The following is an 18,363-nucleotide window of genomic DNA, read 5'->3' as shown; positions in this document are numbered from 1 at the left end:
GTTCTGTGATTTCTTCTGCTGTTCTGAAGTAGAGCTTAGACACAGTTTTCCTGTATTCTTAGACATTTCACATCCTTGTTATGAGGGCATTGCAACATCTGGAATCATTTCCCCATCCCACCCCCTCCCACCAAACGATGGCTGACTAATTTAAAATATGGATTATTTACCTTCTGCATTCCTGGGTTTGAACTTGTATTAGCAATTGAATTCCCTAGTTTGTTGTATTGAGGGTGAGACCAGAGTCATTCATAGACCAGGTCACTTAGGAAGTTTTAGATTTTCTATATCTGAAAGGAAAGCATGTGGCCCAGTGCTGTATGGCCTTGGAGACCATGGTCCTGTCTATTCAGTTCTTGGTTATGCTAGATAGGGCCTGCCTGGTGACAGAGGAAAGACTGAACGTAGGAGATAAATGAAGAAATGTGAAGAAATTACTTCAAAATTTCTTTGAGGATTGTTCTGTGAATGTTGGGACTCTAGGAGCCTGTTGAAAAGCTGAGGATTAAGTGTTGTATCCTTAAAGGAACCAGTGATTTCACAAAGAATATGGGGATTTTGAAATTGGACTGTTACAGCTAGTAGTTAACATTAGTAACATTCAGAAATGACTTCTGTTGGTGTAGAGTGAGAAATAGCAAGTGTTAACGGTATGATCACAAACATTTGAATTTTCTATTCTTTCATTAGTACCTTCCTGACTTTAATGCATTACAAAAAAATTAATAGAACTATTTGTCAATTAATTGTCATATAGCTATTTAGGTGAGATTTAATTTTTTTTTACATTCCCTTGATATCTTTTACTTGGTGAGGATGAACTTTAATGATCTGTTGGTTGGGTTTTTTTCTCAAGTTAATTTCTAAACTTTGTGAGCCATTAATTACTAGCTGAGTCACAGGTGCTTTCCTAGGTCAGGTACCTTATATAGTTTGCTCATATAGTAATGCCGGGGCTGTGGCTATTATTAATGACATTTCTTTAGTGGCACTTGCATAGTTTAAAGGTGTATTTGTAAGGCTAGCTTATTTGACCACCAGTTTGGTATACATAGTTTCGCCACTATGTTCTCACACTGAGCTGTTCATTATAGTTCTCCAGTAGGGGTACCCCAGAAAACATTTCCCAAGGCAAACTTCATCTGATCAAAGTACTCTGGAATTTGATACAGCAATGGAGATAGTATTTAAGAATTTCAGTAACTCAAAAAGTACCACTAAATTATGTAATTTAAAAAAAAAATACCATTGATTCTCTGGCAGATAGATCCTGCATTGATTTATTGAAACAATTTTAAGCAGTTACATTACCTTGTCTGTGTAGTAAAAGCTCTTCTGGGCTCAGCCTTAGTATCTGTACTTGTAATAAAAAGACATTTGTCCCAGGAAAGGAGATCCATATACTACAATATGTAGTAGTCTTGCACTTTTTGGGTCATACTAGTATTTCTTATTCATAGGTTGTCCATCTTATTGATAGAATCTTTTATTTTGCCATTCACTTCCAGTACCTTAGTAACTTAAGTATTCCAAAGTTTGTGTTGCTTTTAGGAAAGTTTGAAATTGTAGCAATTTTAATACAGGAAACAGGTGAATTGCAAGATGTTCTGCTACAGCTGCCTGAGATTCAATTCCAGTCATGGTAATGCCTTTTCTTTTTCCAAAGAGCATCCTTTAAGCTTGAATGCTCAGAATCAAGAAGTGATTCTGAAAGTCCGAACTTTTGGGTGCTCAGTCTGAGGTATGCAAAAGCTAGGTGTCTGTTTGTTTTTATTTATTACTGTTTTTTTTCAGAAAGTACTTGTCCCTAAGAATCTCATGTTCCAGTGTTGTGTGTTAGCAAAAACTAACCCCCCAAAATGGAATAATTGAGTTTTTGATAGCCACTTGCTGTGTAAATGAAATAGACCATATATGTTATTCAATTGGTGAGCAAAATTAATCCCTTAAAATGGCTGGAAGCAGACCATCAAAGTGGAAATGTGTATTTTCATGCTATTGCTTTCAGAGAGAATGTGAAGTGCTGACTAGCTGTACTGTGGACACTTGCGGTTAGAGAAGTTGCATTCTCTTCTTGTTTTTGTTTGTAAGCATTTACTAAGTTTAAACTTCCTGTATTCTGAGAATACGTTTTCATGTGGCTTTCCAGAAGAGTTTTGCAACACAGGATTTTGTCCTTTGAGAGCCATTCCTCAGCGTACCTCATGACCTAAAGAACTGGTGATTCGTGCTCTTTGATTATTAGCTATGCTTCAAGGAGGCTGTATCCCATTGCTTCACTCTACAATTGTTTCTGCTTTGTAATTCAGAGAATGCTGGAGCAGCAGTGGCCATTACATGTCAGGATCGAAAATTTAACACCGATACAGCAGTTGAAGTCCTTGAGATGTGTCGAGTGTTTTCGCGTGGGGGCTGGTAACCAAGGGACGCAAATAAACTATTCCATATGTCGAACTGAGCAGCAGCAGACACATGGAATATATTTTGATCATCACACTTTCATAATTGCCTAGAATGCATTTGGCTTGTTAACAAATCAAGAACCTAACTTCTTTAGAAACTGGGCTATAAAACATTTTGTTTCTCTTAGAGGAGAACAGAGGTCCCCAGAATCAGAAAGAAAACAAGTCAGCCTGCTCTTACAAGCAGCTGGCTTGCTTCCTAAGTCATTTGTGCTCTGAGGCCAGAAGCTATTGCTCAAAAAAAATATGCAGATATCTTGGAGAAAAAGAAAAAAAAAAAAAGGAGGGGGGGGGAAGTGAAATTATACTTCATAATATTTGTGGAAATTACAGGTTCCTGTATTCTAACCTTGGATGGACTGGTATCTCTGCTGAAGTTTGAGAGTGCTGAAGTACGTCTTTGTGAAGTATGTTATCCTGAAGCCAGTGTGTTGCTTTTGAGCAGACTGGAAGTAGTGGCATCTTTTGTCTCTGAATTATAGTAATTTTACATTGGTATTCCTTTATTAATTAAAAAATGCAAAGAGAACAAAATAGTCAACTACTTGTAATCCTAATAAGCCTGTCATTGTGATAACTAACAACCAGTTAGGTTTTGTGTTGCTGACATGAGTAATTTTTTGGGAGGGTAAGGCTTACAGATAAGAGAGAAGTTGTTGCCTTCAGTATGTGTGCATGCAGAAAAGAGAAAGGTTTGCCTTTTCTGTTAGGTATGTGTCACAATTTTTGCAGGTTTCTGTGGTGAAACAAAGTTAAGCAGAATCAGCAAAAGTTCCCCGACAGTGGGAAAGGAATGAATTTCTGCATTCTGTTATCTGAAGTGTGCTGATAAGAGATCTGCTTTAGATCTGGCACAGCTTCCTCCCCCACCTGTTAACGAGGGTGGGATCAGCCTTAGCTTTTGAGTAAGTTAGGGACACCATCTCCATAGTCCTGTTAAGTGCATTATTATAAATAATGATATTCTAAACTCCTACTGTTAAACAAAGTAATAATCGTGTTTATCAGTGTAAAGTATAATGGTTTAATAAAGGTTTATAAATAAGGATCTAGAGGAATGTATTGAAAATCCACTAAATCAGAATGGAGCACCAAGTGTTCTTCAGTCCAGACCTTGATGATGCAACCTGAGGACAAATCAGATTGCATGAAATAAATTATGTGTATGTGAACTAGCAAGTGGGATCCAGCAAGGGAAAGAGATTGCAAAAATGGTTTGCAACAACTGTAGCTTTAAAAAGAATGTGCTAATGGAATGTATAATGCTAAACTGAAGCAGCAGTGTGAACAGTAAGTTTTTGTTGTCAAATATTACAAATTTGTTTAAGACAATATAGGCTGTATACATGTCCCCTACTTGTGGAAGAATTATAAATTTCATTATCTGGGAAAATACAAGAAGAAAAAGATTATGGCATTAATCTATACCTAAAGCATAGTTGCCTGACATAAAAATATCTGTGAAAAATCAAACACTAGCAGAAAAAGGTGGATTGTGATTTCTATTTTATCTTTTTTTGTGACTCTGTTCTGCCTTATCTCTGTTACTGTTTTCACTTTGCTCGTCTGGAAACAAATCAGGAGTACTGCTGAAACCACATTAGTCATTACGTGACCCTAGTCTTCTACAGGTAGTATCAGAATGATTTATTTTTCTTTGTTGCTCAAACTTAAGTGACTGGACCAAGAGCTGGAGTTTATGTCTGGTCTCTGATTGGGGTATTTTGTTAGCAAAGCGCTTTCTGAAGACCTTCCAGGTGGTTTTCTCTGTAAAACAGAGACTTCCGATTGGAGAGCCTTAATAAGTTCAAGACAATTGAGCAATGGAAAAGAACTCCTGTTCTTGCAAGCTTCTCAAGAAGTGGTGATGAGACAGAACATTTCATCTAAATGTCTTACCATATATCTGGAAATCTTGCATGCTGAAATTTGGAAAGGTCGCTTGTTTTTAAAATCTACTGCCTCTGACTTTTAAAAGTGAAGATAATTTTCTCACTAATTGCAGCATAGCAATTCTGGACTGTTTGTAATTTCTTGATATTGCATAATCTGAACACTTTAATAAGGAGGTAATTCAGGGTGGTGCTTTTACTGTTTAGTATGTGTTCTTGTTTAATGCCTGGGAAAGAAGGAAGGGAAGAGAAAGCTGTAACATTTCATAGAATCACAGAATGGTTTGGGTTGGGAGGGACCTTAAAGATCATCTCGTTCTAACCCCCCTGCCATGGGCAGAGACACCCTCCACTAGACCATGTTGCCCAAAGCCCCATCCAACCTGGCCTTGAACACTTCCAGGGAGGGGGCAGCCACAACCTCTCTGGGCAACCTGTTCCAGTGCCTCACCACTCCAACAGTAAAGAATTTCTCTCTAACATCTAATCTAAATCGACCCTCCTTCAGCTTAAACCCATTACCCCTTGTCCTGTCACTACACTCCCTGATAAACAGTCCCTCACCAGCTTTCCTGTAGGCCCCTTCAGGTACTGGAAAGCCGCAATTAGATCTCCCCAGAACTTTCTTTTCTTCAGGTTGAACAATCCCAACTCTCTCAGCCTGTCCTCATAGGAGAGGTGCTCCATCCCTCCAGTCAGCTTCGTGGCCCTCCTCTGGACTCTCTCCAACAGCTCCATGTCTCTCCTGTACTGAGGCCCCCAGAGCTGGATGCAGTACTCCAGGTGGGGTCTCACAAGAGCAGAGTAGAGGGGCAGGATCACCTCCCTCGACCTGCTGGTCACGCCTCTTTTGATGCAGCTCAGGACACGGCTGGCTTTCTGGGCTGCAAGCGCACACTGCCGGCTCATGTTGAGCTTCTTGTCAATCAATACCCCCAAGTCCTTCTCCTTGGGCCTGCTTTCAATCCATTCCTCACCCAGCCTATAGTCATGCTTGGGATTGCGCTGACCCACGTGCGGGACCTTGCACTTGGCCTTGTTGAACTTCATGCGGTTTGCACGGATCCTCTTGTGGATCCTCATGGTGTATCGATCTGTGTTATGCATTTGTTGTCTAGCAGGTCTATTTGAATAAAAATTCCATGTCTTTTTATAAGATTATCATCGAGCAGTTCATATGCTACCTCGGTAGAAAACAAGCAGTTTACTACCTACTTCAGATATTTTTCTAGCTAGGCACTTTTCCTAAACTGGTTTAATCACAGTTAGAGCCACACAAAAAAATTCTGTTAAAAACTTACATAGTGGATCTTCTATTAAATTCCACTTATACTGCTGATGTTTTAAAAAAAACCCTTGCTGACTGGCGTAGATTATCTTCTGGATGTAAACAGATCAGTTGTATGGCATCATGACTTGTGCAAAATAGGCCTGTGATGTCAGAGGTACATTCACAAGGCACATGAGTGTAGCATCCATATTTTTAGGTGCCCTGCTGCACACAGGGTTTCCAAGCATGGTGTAGAAGAGTTAGATATCTGAGATTTCAAGAAACCAAGTTAGATGTAGGTTAGCTTCAAGAAGAAATGTTGAGGGAGGGAGATGGAGAGGAATTAGGTAGCTGTGTACTCCTAGAAAGCAGCCTAGGATTTAAGCTGTTTGGGAAGGTCAGCTGTTTCTCATGGAAGGCAGTGAAGCTGCTGAGTCTCCTCTTGAGACTGAAGAATACATGGGTAGAGTGCTCAGCTAGGATGAATCCTGTCTTCAGCTTCATTTTGAAGGCTCTGAAGTCTGGCTTCCTTGCTTCCTGAATGAGTGATCTTGAGTAACAGAATAAAATTACTTTGGTGAGTGTATATTTCACTCTCTTCCACTGACAAACTTTGTTAATTAATGCAGAATTTCCCTCAAATTTTGAGAGGCTCACTAAGCATTATCTTCCTCTTAGGGTTGAGCAAACTGAAGCAAAGAGATCAAGTGACAAACTGAAAAGTTACAAGGGGGATCCACTTGGACCAGAAGTGAAGCCAAGAATTTTCAGGTTCCCAGGGGACTCCAGGACTGCTAAACTTTATTACACTTAAGCTAATCTCTTAATTTTTGCATCAACAAATAAAAATGTCAAAGAAAAGCAGAGAATTTCAAAGTGATACCATGTTTCTTAGCTTAACTGTTTGGATTCTTCTCCATATCTTACCTTAACAAGGTATAGCACAGCTATTATAGGTAAGTTCTATATAAACTATTATAATCAGTTGCATACTATAAAAATGAGGATGTGGTCATTGTATCTTGGAAGCCATTATGTGGGCAGCCTCCCTATTTAATACTCACAATATCCTTCTAGTTCAGTTCCTGAGCACCGAAGATTTTGGGTTAAGATACACTGAGGACCTTTCTATTTATTCTTTGTAAAGCAGCTTGAGAGAGAAGAAAAAGGTCCAAAACATTATAGTTGCTTTTGCAAAGAGCTGTAATTGCATTGGTCTAAGGCACAATAGTTGCAAATTACATCTGTAACTTAACTGCTACTGTGGCTTTAATTATTTTAGCATAGATTCTCACTGAAGAGAAATGCATAAAACTTGACTAAGGGGTTTGCTATTAAGAGAATCCAGTTTTAACTGCAATTGCTGCAAACAGTGGCTTTCACCCTATTTGTGTGGCTTTTTGCAAAATGGTATTTTTTCAGAGCACAGTTTGGATCTATGATTTTTCTGCTTTCTTTAGATTTTTGCAGCCTTTTGCCTCTCATGGGGCTTTCAGAAGATCATAACAAATGGTTTTCTTCTGGGACTGGTGGCTGTGTACTGATTCATCATAGATGGTCAGCCTGTAGAAAGCCTGCCAGCTCAATCTGGCATTTCTGGCAATTTAGGGATGAGTCAGGAACTAAAAGTATATCCAAAAGTTTCCAGTAGCAAAGAATACTTAAGAGATTGGGTCTTCTCCCATCTTCTGCAGTTGAAAAGGAAGGGGGTGCTACTGGGTATGGGGAAACCCATTCCAGGACCCCTTCCTTACTGAGGGCAAGCACCCCCATGTCAAAAGAAGAAAACCTTTCACATACTTTCCTCTAGGATATGTGACTTGGTGCAGTTTCCGAGCACCCACTGATGAAGGTTTGCAGCAGGTACACTGCATGCGTGCGAGCTGCCTGAGGTTCAGTGCTTCTTACCAAGGGATTGTCACTTTGAATGCACAGGAATGAGCTGTTGCTCCCATGAGAAGGTGAGACCAGTTGAAAAGGACCGGTTGCCTTAGGTATGAGGAAAGAAAAAATATAATTGGGACATGGTAACAGTTTATATAGGATCCATGATTTGGCAGTAGCCATGGCAATTTTCCTGCTGTTCGCTGGATTTGAATGCAAGGAAGCAATCACGTTACCCTTCCTGGAGGCCTATAGGAGCCCTGTGATGTCTTTTATTATTGATAAAATGCAGAAGCAGAAATTTGTGGGGTAAGAAGGTGACTGTTCAGAAGATGAAGTGAAAATAAAATGATCAAATGTCACTTCTGGTACCGTATTCAGACCTTGAGCCACAAATCAGTGGAGGCATGGGGAGCACACCAGCAGTGGATTTTGCCATGTTCTTACACTTTTCCTTAGGCTACAGGCAGTTGAGACAGACAGAATATAGACTTGTCCGAACCCTTAATTGACCTTACATTTGTTCACTTTATTTCCTTTTCAACCACGTAATAGCTTGTACCTCAAAAACTTCTTGTAGATCAGCTTCAGTATTGCTAGCAGAAGAAAGGCTAGTGGTATTACTTAGTAGTCATTGCCAAAGTGTGCTTTCTACATTTCCGTCATTACCTGGAAACAAAATAAAGCTTAAAGCAGTAATGGGCATGCATGCTGTGAAGATATTGGTATGGATAATAAAGTTTTGCATTTTTTGTACCGCTGCCATTCAAACATTTAGTAAAAGCACTTGCAAATGCTAATGAATTTGTTCCCACAACAGAAGCACAGACATGACAGCCAACATTTTTCAAATTTAAGTATGTAAAATTAGACACAAAAGTGTTTTTAGAACACATAATAAAAATGATTGAATTTTTACAACTGTGGAATATTCACAGCTCTCTGCAAGCGGCTTCGTTACTCATACAAAATATAAACACTTGTGGAAGACACACGATATCTCCCACCAGTGTGGAAAGAAAAGCCTTGTCCTATTAATGTTAATTGCCAAGCTCTCATTCACGTTCAGGGAGTCGGTATTTTGTTCGTTGGTTCTGGGATGGCAGCAGCCAATGCTGTGTCACTGGGGCAGCTGCGAAGAGTTTTGAAACTGATTTCAGTGGGAGTTTTGCAACTCATCTGTGAGGGCTGGACCATTACTGGTTAACTGCTCTGGTAAGTAATTGTATATATGCTTATTTGCAGCATATCAGTTTTCAGCCCTAGGGTGCATGGAAAGAACAACAACAGCACCAACAAAGTTGACCATGCCTTTGGTCCACCAAAAGATATAACACAGTAGAGAAAGACCACAGCATTGCTGAAATGCAATGACACTAGATAAACAAGGACGAAATTAGAAAGTAGTTTAAGTTCTCATAAGGATGGGTACCCAAGATTAAGAAAAAAAATTCCAGAAAAAGTTGTTGTCCATAGTGCCAGCAAGCAACACACTTCTGTGAGGGAGGGAGGGAGGGAGGGAGGGAGGGAGGGATGAAAGGAAGAGAGAATCTCAAATCAGCCCTCCTGACCTCCACAGATAAGGATCAGGTTTCATAAAGAAGAACTTGCGTTGTAAAATATGAGCTTGAAAAAAACGCGTATTTCTTACTGGTAACTCTTCTAGAAATATACATGGTTTAAAAAGTCTTAGGAAAACTAGATTTATCTAGCATCAGAACCTTTTATTTTTTTCCCTTCCTGAGTAAATTTTTTTTAATGTTTATTGGATTTTTGGCCCATCCTGTTCATATTCCTTATGAGTTTCAACCTTCTGGATAACTCTGCCAGATGCAAATTTCTTCCCAGACTGAACTGACCTGGATATGCGCCATGCACAACAGCACTGCCAACACTCTGCATACGCCTGGAACGTGTAACGAGACTTTGTCCACGCAGTCCACCAGCTCCCAGTTTTCACTGGGCGTGTTGGTGCTGCTGGCTTTCCTCATGGTGTTGCTAGCTCTGGTCACCATCCTCGGGAACATCCTGGTGATCCTTGCTTTCATCATGGACAGAAATCTCAGGCATCGGAGTAACTATTACTTTCTCAACCTTGCTATTTCTGACTTTGCAGTGGGTAAGTTGCAGTTGTGGAGGCACGTTATTGTATTTGTTTCCTTATTGAATCTTAGGAGAAGCGAGGGGTCTTCTCTTGCTGGGTGGTTTCTTCTAAGTGAACTCTTTCCCAGTTGTGCATCTAGGGGAAGGGTAAGGAATGGTGGAAGCTGCATGAAGTGTCTTAGCAGTCTGTATTTCTCAGAAATACTTTGTCATAAGAAGTGGATCTTTTGCCAGATAAAACGGTAATGTTTAATGTTATTGCTTCAGGAAAAAGTACTACTGTGCATGAACCAATGTGGAATAACAAAGAATGGGAGTTGTTCGTGAAGAGTCTTGACTAAAGTCTAGATAGTCAAATTGAATACACCGTATATTATCTGGCAGATCTTGCATACATGCTTACTATCTTCTATTTCAATCTATTCTCACAAAATACAGATAATCACCTGAAGTTTGCAACTGAGTGGTGATGAATAGTGTTTTTCAACATTTTGCTGTACATGCTCTATCTGGAGTCATACTTTAGGAATATGTGTTTGTACAGGTAAATAAAAATAACAAACAGTTTCTAAGAAGTTTGATGTCATACATATATATATTTATACATGGGGACACATTTTGTTTTGAAACTTGTAGTGAGAAAAAGTACAATTAAAACACTAGTATGATGTACAATCAGAGATTGATGTATTGAAATATTCCGTGAAGTGTTGAGTGTCTCTGGTAAAAGTAAACATTACTGAGTAGGCAGAAGGATGGTTTTAAACAGGTGCGACTATTTCATGCAATCTATATTCTGACGTCACATCCCAACAAAATCTTTTGAAACTGTTTTTATTCTACTTCTTTTACCTACACATTTAAAAAGGATACTGACAAAACAGAAGAAACTGTTCTTAAAAGTTATTGCCAGCGTCCGAAATTCTTTTACAGGGCATGGCTTCTAATACTCTGGTCCTCGTGATGTCCAGATCTCCTTGCATAATGTTTTGATCCCTTCCCCCATCTGGATGGCTTCTTCCAGCTTACAACTGCCTTGCTGTGCCACAGACCTCTTGCTGCCTGCTGTCCAGCTACGGTACGCAGGGGAAAAAAAGCACAGCAGTTGACAGAGCGGTGTTCTGCCATCTTGCTCACAATCTAGCACCATGTTGAACAAACACCAGCATCTAGCTGAGATGTACAAAGTAAATAACATCCTCTGTCAAAGAAGGAAGTAGAGCTTATTTGGCATTACCTAACTTCCACAAATTTTTGTTTCATGATATTATGTTTACCTGAACGTCTGGTTTTTCATTCTAAATTTGGTCAAAAGTTTTGCATGCTTTAGAGTCAAACTGGTTTATAGCTCTATAATATATAACAACTATATAACTATACTTATATACTATATAAATATAGTTCTATATAAATAGTTCTATATTTATATATAACTATATAAATAGCTGCATTATTTAGATTCAGGATATCCTTAGATATCCTTAGATTCAGGTTATCCTTAATTTCTGCTTCATCCTAATTGCTAAAAGCTCATACTTTCATGCTTGCAGAGCCCTTTGCTTATTCTTTTGCTATATTCGATCTGTCTGTTTTTGATCTTCAACAACTTTTGCTTTATCTCTGTATAGCTGGATTTGGATAGAAATCTCTTGACTCTTAGTAGAGGGAGAATAACAGGAATTGTAAGGTTTTTAGGGAAATGGAAACTCTCAAGATACTCTCTTCAGTACCTGTTGCAGGATCACATATATGAATTCATTCTAAAGTTGAAATAACATCCTTCCCCCCCGCCATGAATGTTAAAATGTATAGTGTAACCTTTTGCTGGAAGGAGCAAGCGTTAGATGCTCTGCAGATGCAGTGATTCCATTTCATTGCAGCATTGATGCTGTTTACTGCATTTCTGCATCGCAGCAAACTACACCGTTAGCTCTTCAGCCTCGCAGGGCTGCATTGTGACTGTGTATTGTGTAATCACCTAGAAATACATTAAAATGAGATCATATTGGCACTTTCACAACATTTGGATTTAGCAGCTTAAATGTAGATAGCCATGGGTGCTGGTCACTCATTATGTTCCCACCACTTGGTGTGTTCCCATAGACAATACTCTATCAAGTCACCACTGAAAAGTGGTTATGATCAAAGAAATGTTAGACTGGGTGTACTCAATTAACTATGCAGTATTTTCAGCCTTCTGATTAGATAGTTTTAAAGATTAGTCTGAAATTCATAGTGTATTTCTATAAAAGTTACTTCTGGAGCACTTTTGGACACCATATCATGCTTCTAAGAGGATAGAATCATGGCAATTAAATCATTTATTGTAGAAAACAGTTAGTAAATTACATTGGGGGAAAGATGGTTTTTGTTTGTTTTAATTTTGATAGCTTAATACAGAATAGCGTGTACTTTAGCAGGTAAAAAAAAGTCAGCTGCTCCTTCCTTTAGCAGGTGATAAAAACAGGAGAAGTAATAATGATACACAATAAAAGCGATACACCTTTCAGAAAGGTATTAATGATAAGAATGTTACTGGTGCCCAGTGTGTGGTCAAGTGTTCATCGGTCACATGAGAATACAAAGCCTTCCACGTGGCAGTTCCAGTCAGTATTACGCTTTTATTAGATATGGCAGAAATGTTTCTGTGCTTTCACGAGCACTGCCTGCGGTGCTGACTGACGTGTGCGTTTGGTTTATTTCCATAGGTGTGTTCTGCATGCCTTTGTACATCCCTTATGCCCTGACAGGGACGTGGCACTTGGGAAGAGGCCTGTGCAAGCTGTGGCTGGCTATGGACTATCTCCTGTGCACAGCTTCAGTGTTCAGCATCGTTCTTATCAGCTACGACCGTTTCCTGTCAGTTACAAAAGCTGTAAGAAGAACATTTCTAATTATTTCTTTATATATATATTGAGATTTCTATAAAACTGAGTCCTCACATTAACGCTAGAAGCTAAATATTCCTTCATTATTGTACCTTTTTCTTTCTGCAGAAACTTTGATGCTTCAGTGTTGCACTGGGACTTAGAGATAGGACAATGCCTTGCCTATGATTTCCATGTTTCCCTCCTGCCCATCTGGATTAGAAACTATTTACACTATAGAGGGGGTGGGAAGGTCAAGGTAGAATAGGGGCAGGAGTGTGGAGAACTCGGGCTTTGGTCATTAGAAGAGTGGTAACAAAACTAGGTTGAGTCAAGGATGTGGTTAAGACTGGGAGAAATTTTAAAAGGAGAAGAGGGTGTGGAGAGAGATGTGGGATGGACTGACTGAAGACCAGATGAGGATCTGCGTTGCTGCAGGGGGTGATTGACACGTGCTGCCAACAAGCAGTTAGGTGGAAACTAATCCCTTGAAGCAGAAAGAATGAATCAAACTGTGTGGAGAGGTAAGAGGTGTTTGTTGACTAGTATTCTTCTGCTTCAGAAGATATCTGGGGAATCCAGTGCTAAATATTATTCACCATTTCTAAGATCTACCTGGTGTTTGGTCCAGATGGAAGACAATGAACATCCTTTTCTTTTGATGAGTCTGCTAGCCTGAGTGACATGGGCTGTGTTAGATCGGGAGATTCTCATTTGGGAAGTGCTGATACAATGCTTAATCTCTTTTTCTTCTTCCCTAGAGTTGCGGTTTTAGGGTTGGTTGCTGCTGCTTTTTTTTCAAAGCTGAACAATTAAGTATGAAAATCCCTGTATTTAAGAAATAGTAATATTGAAAACAATTAATGAAGTTGCAGAGCTCAGAGTGTGAGATATGTAAATTAAAAAGGCCTCTGCAACGCAACTGAGCTCCGTGTTCTTACGCACTGTTGATGGTCTTTGTTACACAATCACATTCTGTTTTTCTCCTTTAGGTAATTAGGATGGAATGAGTCCAAGAGTGTGTAACATAGGGCTGTTATCCAAAGAAAAAGATATCATGCTTCCTCATGGACTTGGGATCTACCTCTGCCTCTGCTGCAAACCTAGCTTGTGGCCAGGGGCCAGTCATTTCAAACTTAACTTTTTGTGAAGCTGTGCTGAACTTCCTGTTTTCTGCCTACTAAATTGAGATGTTTGTGGTCTTGCAAGGGGCTGCAAATTCATTATTGCACAATTGGAGCTGTGATCTGAGCTGATATGATTCTTTAAGACGTAGAGGACTGTGAATCTTCAGGCTACAGATGTTTAAAATGGAGAATCTAAAATAATGTGTGCAACTCTGCCCTACTGCTCTGTAACTCACCGGTAAAATGCCCCTCACGGCGTATGTGACTGTGAAGATACCATTCGCTAATATTTGTATAACATGCAGGTGCTACGCTAATGAACAGCATAGGAAGCTGATGAGGAAGGTAGTAGTTCTGGGTCTGCGTAAAGCTTGGGATGGCAAATGTTGAGTAGTATGGAGTAAATAAAATTGTCCATCTTCTCATTAACAGATCATCTTGTGCTCTGAAACGCACAGAGCATCAAGAGCTAGAAGTATGTATTGTACATACTGGCTGGGCTATTACAAGGGTGTTTTTAACTCTCGTATTTCCTAACTTTGGATTCTATGATTTTAATTCTTAATATTTTTTTCAAAGTTAGATATTTATGGCTAGAGAGTCAACTAAATTAATGCAGTCTGGGTAGATGTAAAACCATCAAGATTTGCAGTAATGCAATGTTTACCTGTTTACAAGGTAAAGTCAGTGTTAAAACAGAATGTTTCAATTACGGAAGGGATATGCTAAAGCATATATGTGGGACAGATTTTTCTGCTATAGCAAGAGGAAACAGTTTTAAAAATTAGATTGTCTAGTGTTTGCAGTATCTCATGGCAACCTATCTAATATAGAAGGCTTCTACTTTTGCCTGTGCAGGAAGGAAGTCCCACAGCTGATTCCACTCTCCTATGAGACTGGGCATTTCATGAAACGGTAGTTTAGCCATCGTAATTTCTGCTCCTCTCCAATCCCAAGTATTAAAATCAATCACAGAGCTACAAGATTTGATGAGCAAGACTAACAGAGTTTTTCAGGAATTACAGAACAAATATTATATTTGACTTGCTTGCTTATGGGGTTTTTTTGAGATAGTTGTTCCAAAACGTTATCTGAATATGTGACATGTTCTTTTCCCTCGCAGGTATCTTACAGAGCCCAACAGGGAATAACTTCCAACCCTGTGGTCAAGATGGTGGCCATCTGGGTCTTTGCCTTCCTCCTCTACTGCCCAGCAATCTTCTTTTGGGAGCACGTGGCCGGCCGCAGCACGGTAGCGGTGGATCAGTGCTACGCCGAGTTCTACCACAACTGGTACTTCCTCCTGTGCGCGTCCACCCTGGAGTTCTTTGTGCCGCTGCTCTCGGTGACCTACTTCAACGTGCACATCTTCCACAACATCCAGAGGCGCCAGCGGCGCGGCAGCACGCAGGACTGCGAGCCTCCAAGGAGCGGCAGCCTGTCCTGGAGATTTTGCTTCTTGCCAAGGCCAGGAGCATCTTCTACTCCATCGGAAGCAGAGGACAGTGTTTCATCATTAACAAGGTCATGGAGACCAGCAGTGATGGCTAACTGTCCATCTCCAACACAAACCAGTACCACGGCTCTCAAAAAGGACTTTTCTGTTTCTTTCCGTTCAAGGACTGGGTCAAAACTGCAGCAGGACAAAAAAATAGCCAAGTCGCTGGCCGTAATTGTGTGTGTCTTTGCCATTTGCTGGGCCCCATACACTTTACTAATGATTATTCGTGGGGCCTGCCAAGGAACCTGTGTCCATAACTCCCTGTATGAAATAACCTTTTGGCTTCTGTGGCTCAATTCCTCACTGAACCCATTTCTTTACCCTCTCTGTCATATGAGGTTTCGAATGGCTTTCATGAAAATATTATGTCCCAGAAAGTTTGCAACACTGAGATCACGTAACACACCATCTTTGTAGAAAGTAAAAATAAACGACTTATAGATAAGGTTCCTCTCTTAGTTAGTGCTGTTTTTTCATATGTATCTTCAACAGAAATAGAGAAAAAACTTGTTTATGAATGGCATTTTTTAAGAGGGCAGCAGAGGCATGTATTTTACCTGGTTTTGCTAGTTTTCAGAATCTTGTTTTTATTTTTGCTGGTATGATGCCAGGTAAAACACCATCTAGTGCATTGAAAAGAATAACAAGTTTTGCTGGATGTCCTTCTTGGTTTGTGGGTTTGAGGTACTTTTTTTTCTTTTTCTTTCTTTTTTTTTTTTTTTTTTTTGATATAGATCTGGTGCTATGAAAGAACTCTTCTACAGCTGTCTCCTTAGAGGTTTATTGGAGGGAGATACCTGTTTGTGTATGTGTTGAGTTAAAATTTATGTCCCATTTCTGAACCTAAAGCTAACAGTGAAGAAGCAGTTCTACATTTTTGAATAGTTATATAAATACTCACAGGGACAGTATAATTTCATTTTAAAAACTATTATCAAGAAAAGATATTGCCCTGTAGTCATTATAATTCCCACGGTGAGCAATATGCAAGTGAACGGACTGCCTAATCCGGCGTATCTGTCCTTTTCTAATTTTAATTTAGTCCATACCTGGTGTTGTAGGACACAGTACACATGTTAGTAATTCTGAATGATTTTCAGAGAATGAAAGTTTCCATGGCAATGGAATTTTGAAATCAAAATTGTCACAAGCATAAACGGCTGTTACTCTTTTCACCATTAATGTCTTTTCTCCTGAGAGTGGCTGTCTCTTTGGTCATGCTTAAATTATATTTAGTCCAGATTTGTGCACTATTTGATTGCCTAAAAGATAGGCCAGGCTTGGGAACATGATCACATTCCTGTTGAATTAGCAGAGCAAGCAATACTAAGTTCATGCTAGATTTATGGTTTTGGCTGGCTATGCGAGAATAGACAATACCCTCTCGGGTGTAAAGCTTTGCAAGTGCAAAGATATTGCATCAAAACGTCTGGAACAAATTGGAACTGACACAGTGATTTTTATACTAGATCAGTTCTTTGTGTCCTGTTACTGTGACATTATATGGATCTTTCTCTGCCACTGAACCAGTATCATACTGGATTTTTTCTACCACTGAACAAGGGCCATATTCACTGCTTGAGAATGGGATTCACAGAGGTCTGAAAGCTGACACAGAGGTGTCTTAAGCAGCTGTTAATAAACAAAGCAGTTGAATATGCAGTACTGAAAGAAGTGGGTAGATGTGTTGGAGAAGGCAATGGAGCTTGATTATAACCCACTCCACGTGCCAAACTCTCTTACCTTGTGTTGGGTATTGCAACTCACCCAGAAGGCTTTCACGGATGGGTAAGTGAGAGTCACTGGTTAAATTCTTTTTCTCTCCTTTTATATAATTTTCTTTCCTCTTTGTGTGTGTATATATATAACAAAAATGTATAAAATATGGAAAGAGAAATCCAATGCACAGAACAATGATGACCAACAGTCAATTTGCATAGTACTTTTATGTAATTTGAAATTGTCTGTAGAAGTGTTGCAGAAGCAGAGTACTCCTTTGCAAGCACAATTCAAATGCATGTAAGCAGCTTAATCATAGCACAAAAGTTGATGGCTTTGAGAAGCTAAAATGCCGTTCTGTTCAGAGTTCTGGAACCGAAGACTTCTCTCGCCAGTTTTCACGCTGGTGGAAGATTGTCTTTCACCACTCATTCTCGTTAGGCTTCCTTGCCTCACATGGATAGTGTTTTGGATTGCTAAGAGAGGTACAGCTTCAGGGGGAGGTCATCGATTCAGCTGCTTTCACTGTCATGAGCTAAGGTGCTGGCACAGATTCTGTGGTGGTGTTTTTCTGTGATGAGGCTTAAAAAACCCAAACACACATTTATAGAATAGCTGTTGTACTAAATAAACATCTTTTAAACAGAGAAACTGTAGGTAGGCTCAAAATGGGAAAGTATTTCAGTTGTCTGCTTTTCTATCCCTATGCTTTTAGTATAAAAATTCAGTTTTCATTTTGTGATTTAAGAATGTGTTGTTTACTTTGGAAAAATGGCCTATAAAATTATTGACTAGGTAAACTGTATCCACACATTGAAAAAAACTAGAGTTTGTCAGGGAGCACAATGTGCGGCAAATTTGAAACCACACAGAGTAGTGAAACTACTAGAGATTAATGTTTTCGATGTTCTATATTACACACATAGTGTCCAAACTGTTGTCACACCACTCCTATATTTGAAGATTTTGTTGTATTTTTCTAATTGTTGAAAATTTTGCTTAGTGCTCCCAGGGTAAGTCAAGCACTTAGTTGCTCTGCTCACAGCATTAAAGCTGCCTTGGTCAAGGTGGAATCCTAAGTCTTCTCCTTCCTATCGGACATTTTGCAGGGTTATGGTAAAATACTTACTCAGCATTGGTTCTTAGGTGTATCTTTCATGCAGTGACACAAATGAACTTTGCTTGCCAAAGTGATTTCAAAGCCAAGTTTCTCTATCTACTCACTCACCCATTTCACCATTTCATGTCCCTGAATTTTCTTCTGTCTTTGCAGATGTCCAATAGGTCTTGTAAATACATAGTGGCAGCCAGCATATGACTCTGTGATATTGAACTCCAACCACAACAGTGTTTTTCTAACTTGACCCTCTCAGGTCTTAAAAAAACCCTTACAAATAAAACATACATGTTGGAAGAAATTGTGTTATCTTTTGTTTGTTTGTTTCTGGGACACATATTTAACCCTAGTGATTCTCCTCATGTCTGTCTCCTTTATGTTAGCTTACAGTTTTCCTCCACAGGAAGGAAGGAAGGAAGGA

The 18,363-nt window shown here is 39.5% G+C and overlaps 1 protein-coding gene across 1 annotated transcript; it reads left to right on the top strand.

The window, feature by feature from the left end:
- Positions 1 to 9,104: 9,104 nt before the first annotated feature.
- LOC104641789 (histamine H3 receptor) lies at positions 9,105 to 15,531 on the top strand. Its single transcript, XM_075747101.1, has 3 exons — positions 9,105 to 9,627; positions 12,320 to 12,486; positions 14,729 to 15,531. The coding sequence occupies exons 1-3, from the start codon at positions 9,339 to 9,341 to the stop codon at positions 15,521 to 15,523; spliced, it is 1,251 nt and encodes a 416-aa protein (XP_075603216.1). The 5' UTR covers positions 9,105 to 9,338; the 3' UTR covers positions 15,524 to 15,531.
- The last annotated feature ends 2,832 nt before the right edge of the window (positions 15,532 to 18,363 follow it).

This window comes from Balearica regulorum, chromosome 2, assembly GCF_011004875.1.
Source record: "Balearica regulorum gibbericeps isolate bBalReg1 chromosome 2, bBalReg1.pri, whole genome shotgun sequence".
NCBI lineage: Eukaryota > Metazoa > Chordata > Aves > Gruiformes > Gruidae > Balearica > Balearica regulorum.
This window is presented reverse-complemented; position numbering and strand designations above follow the sequence as displayed.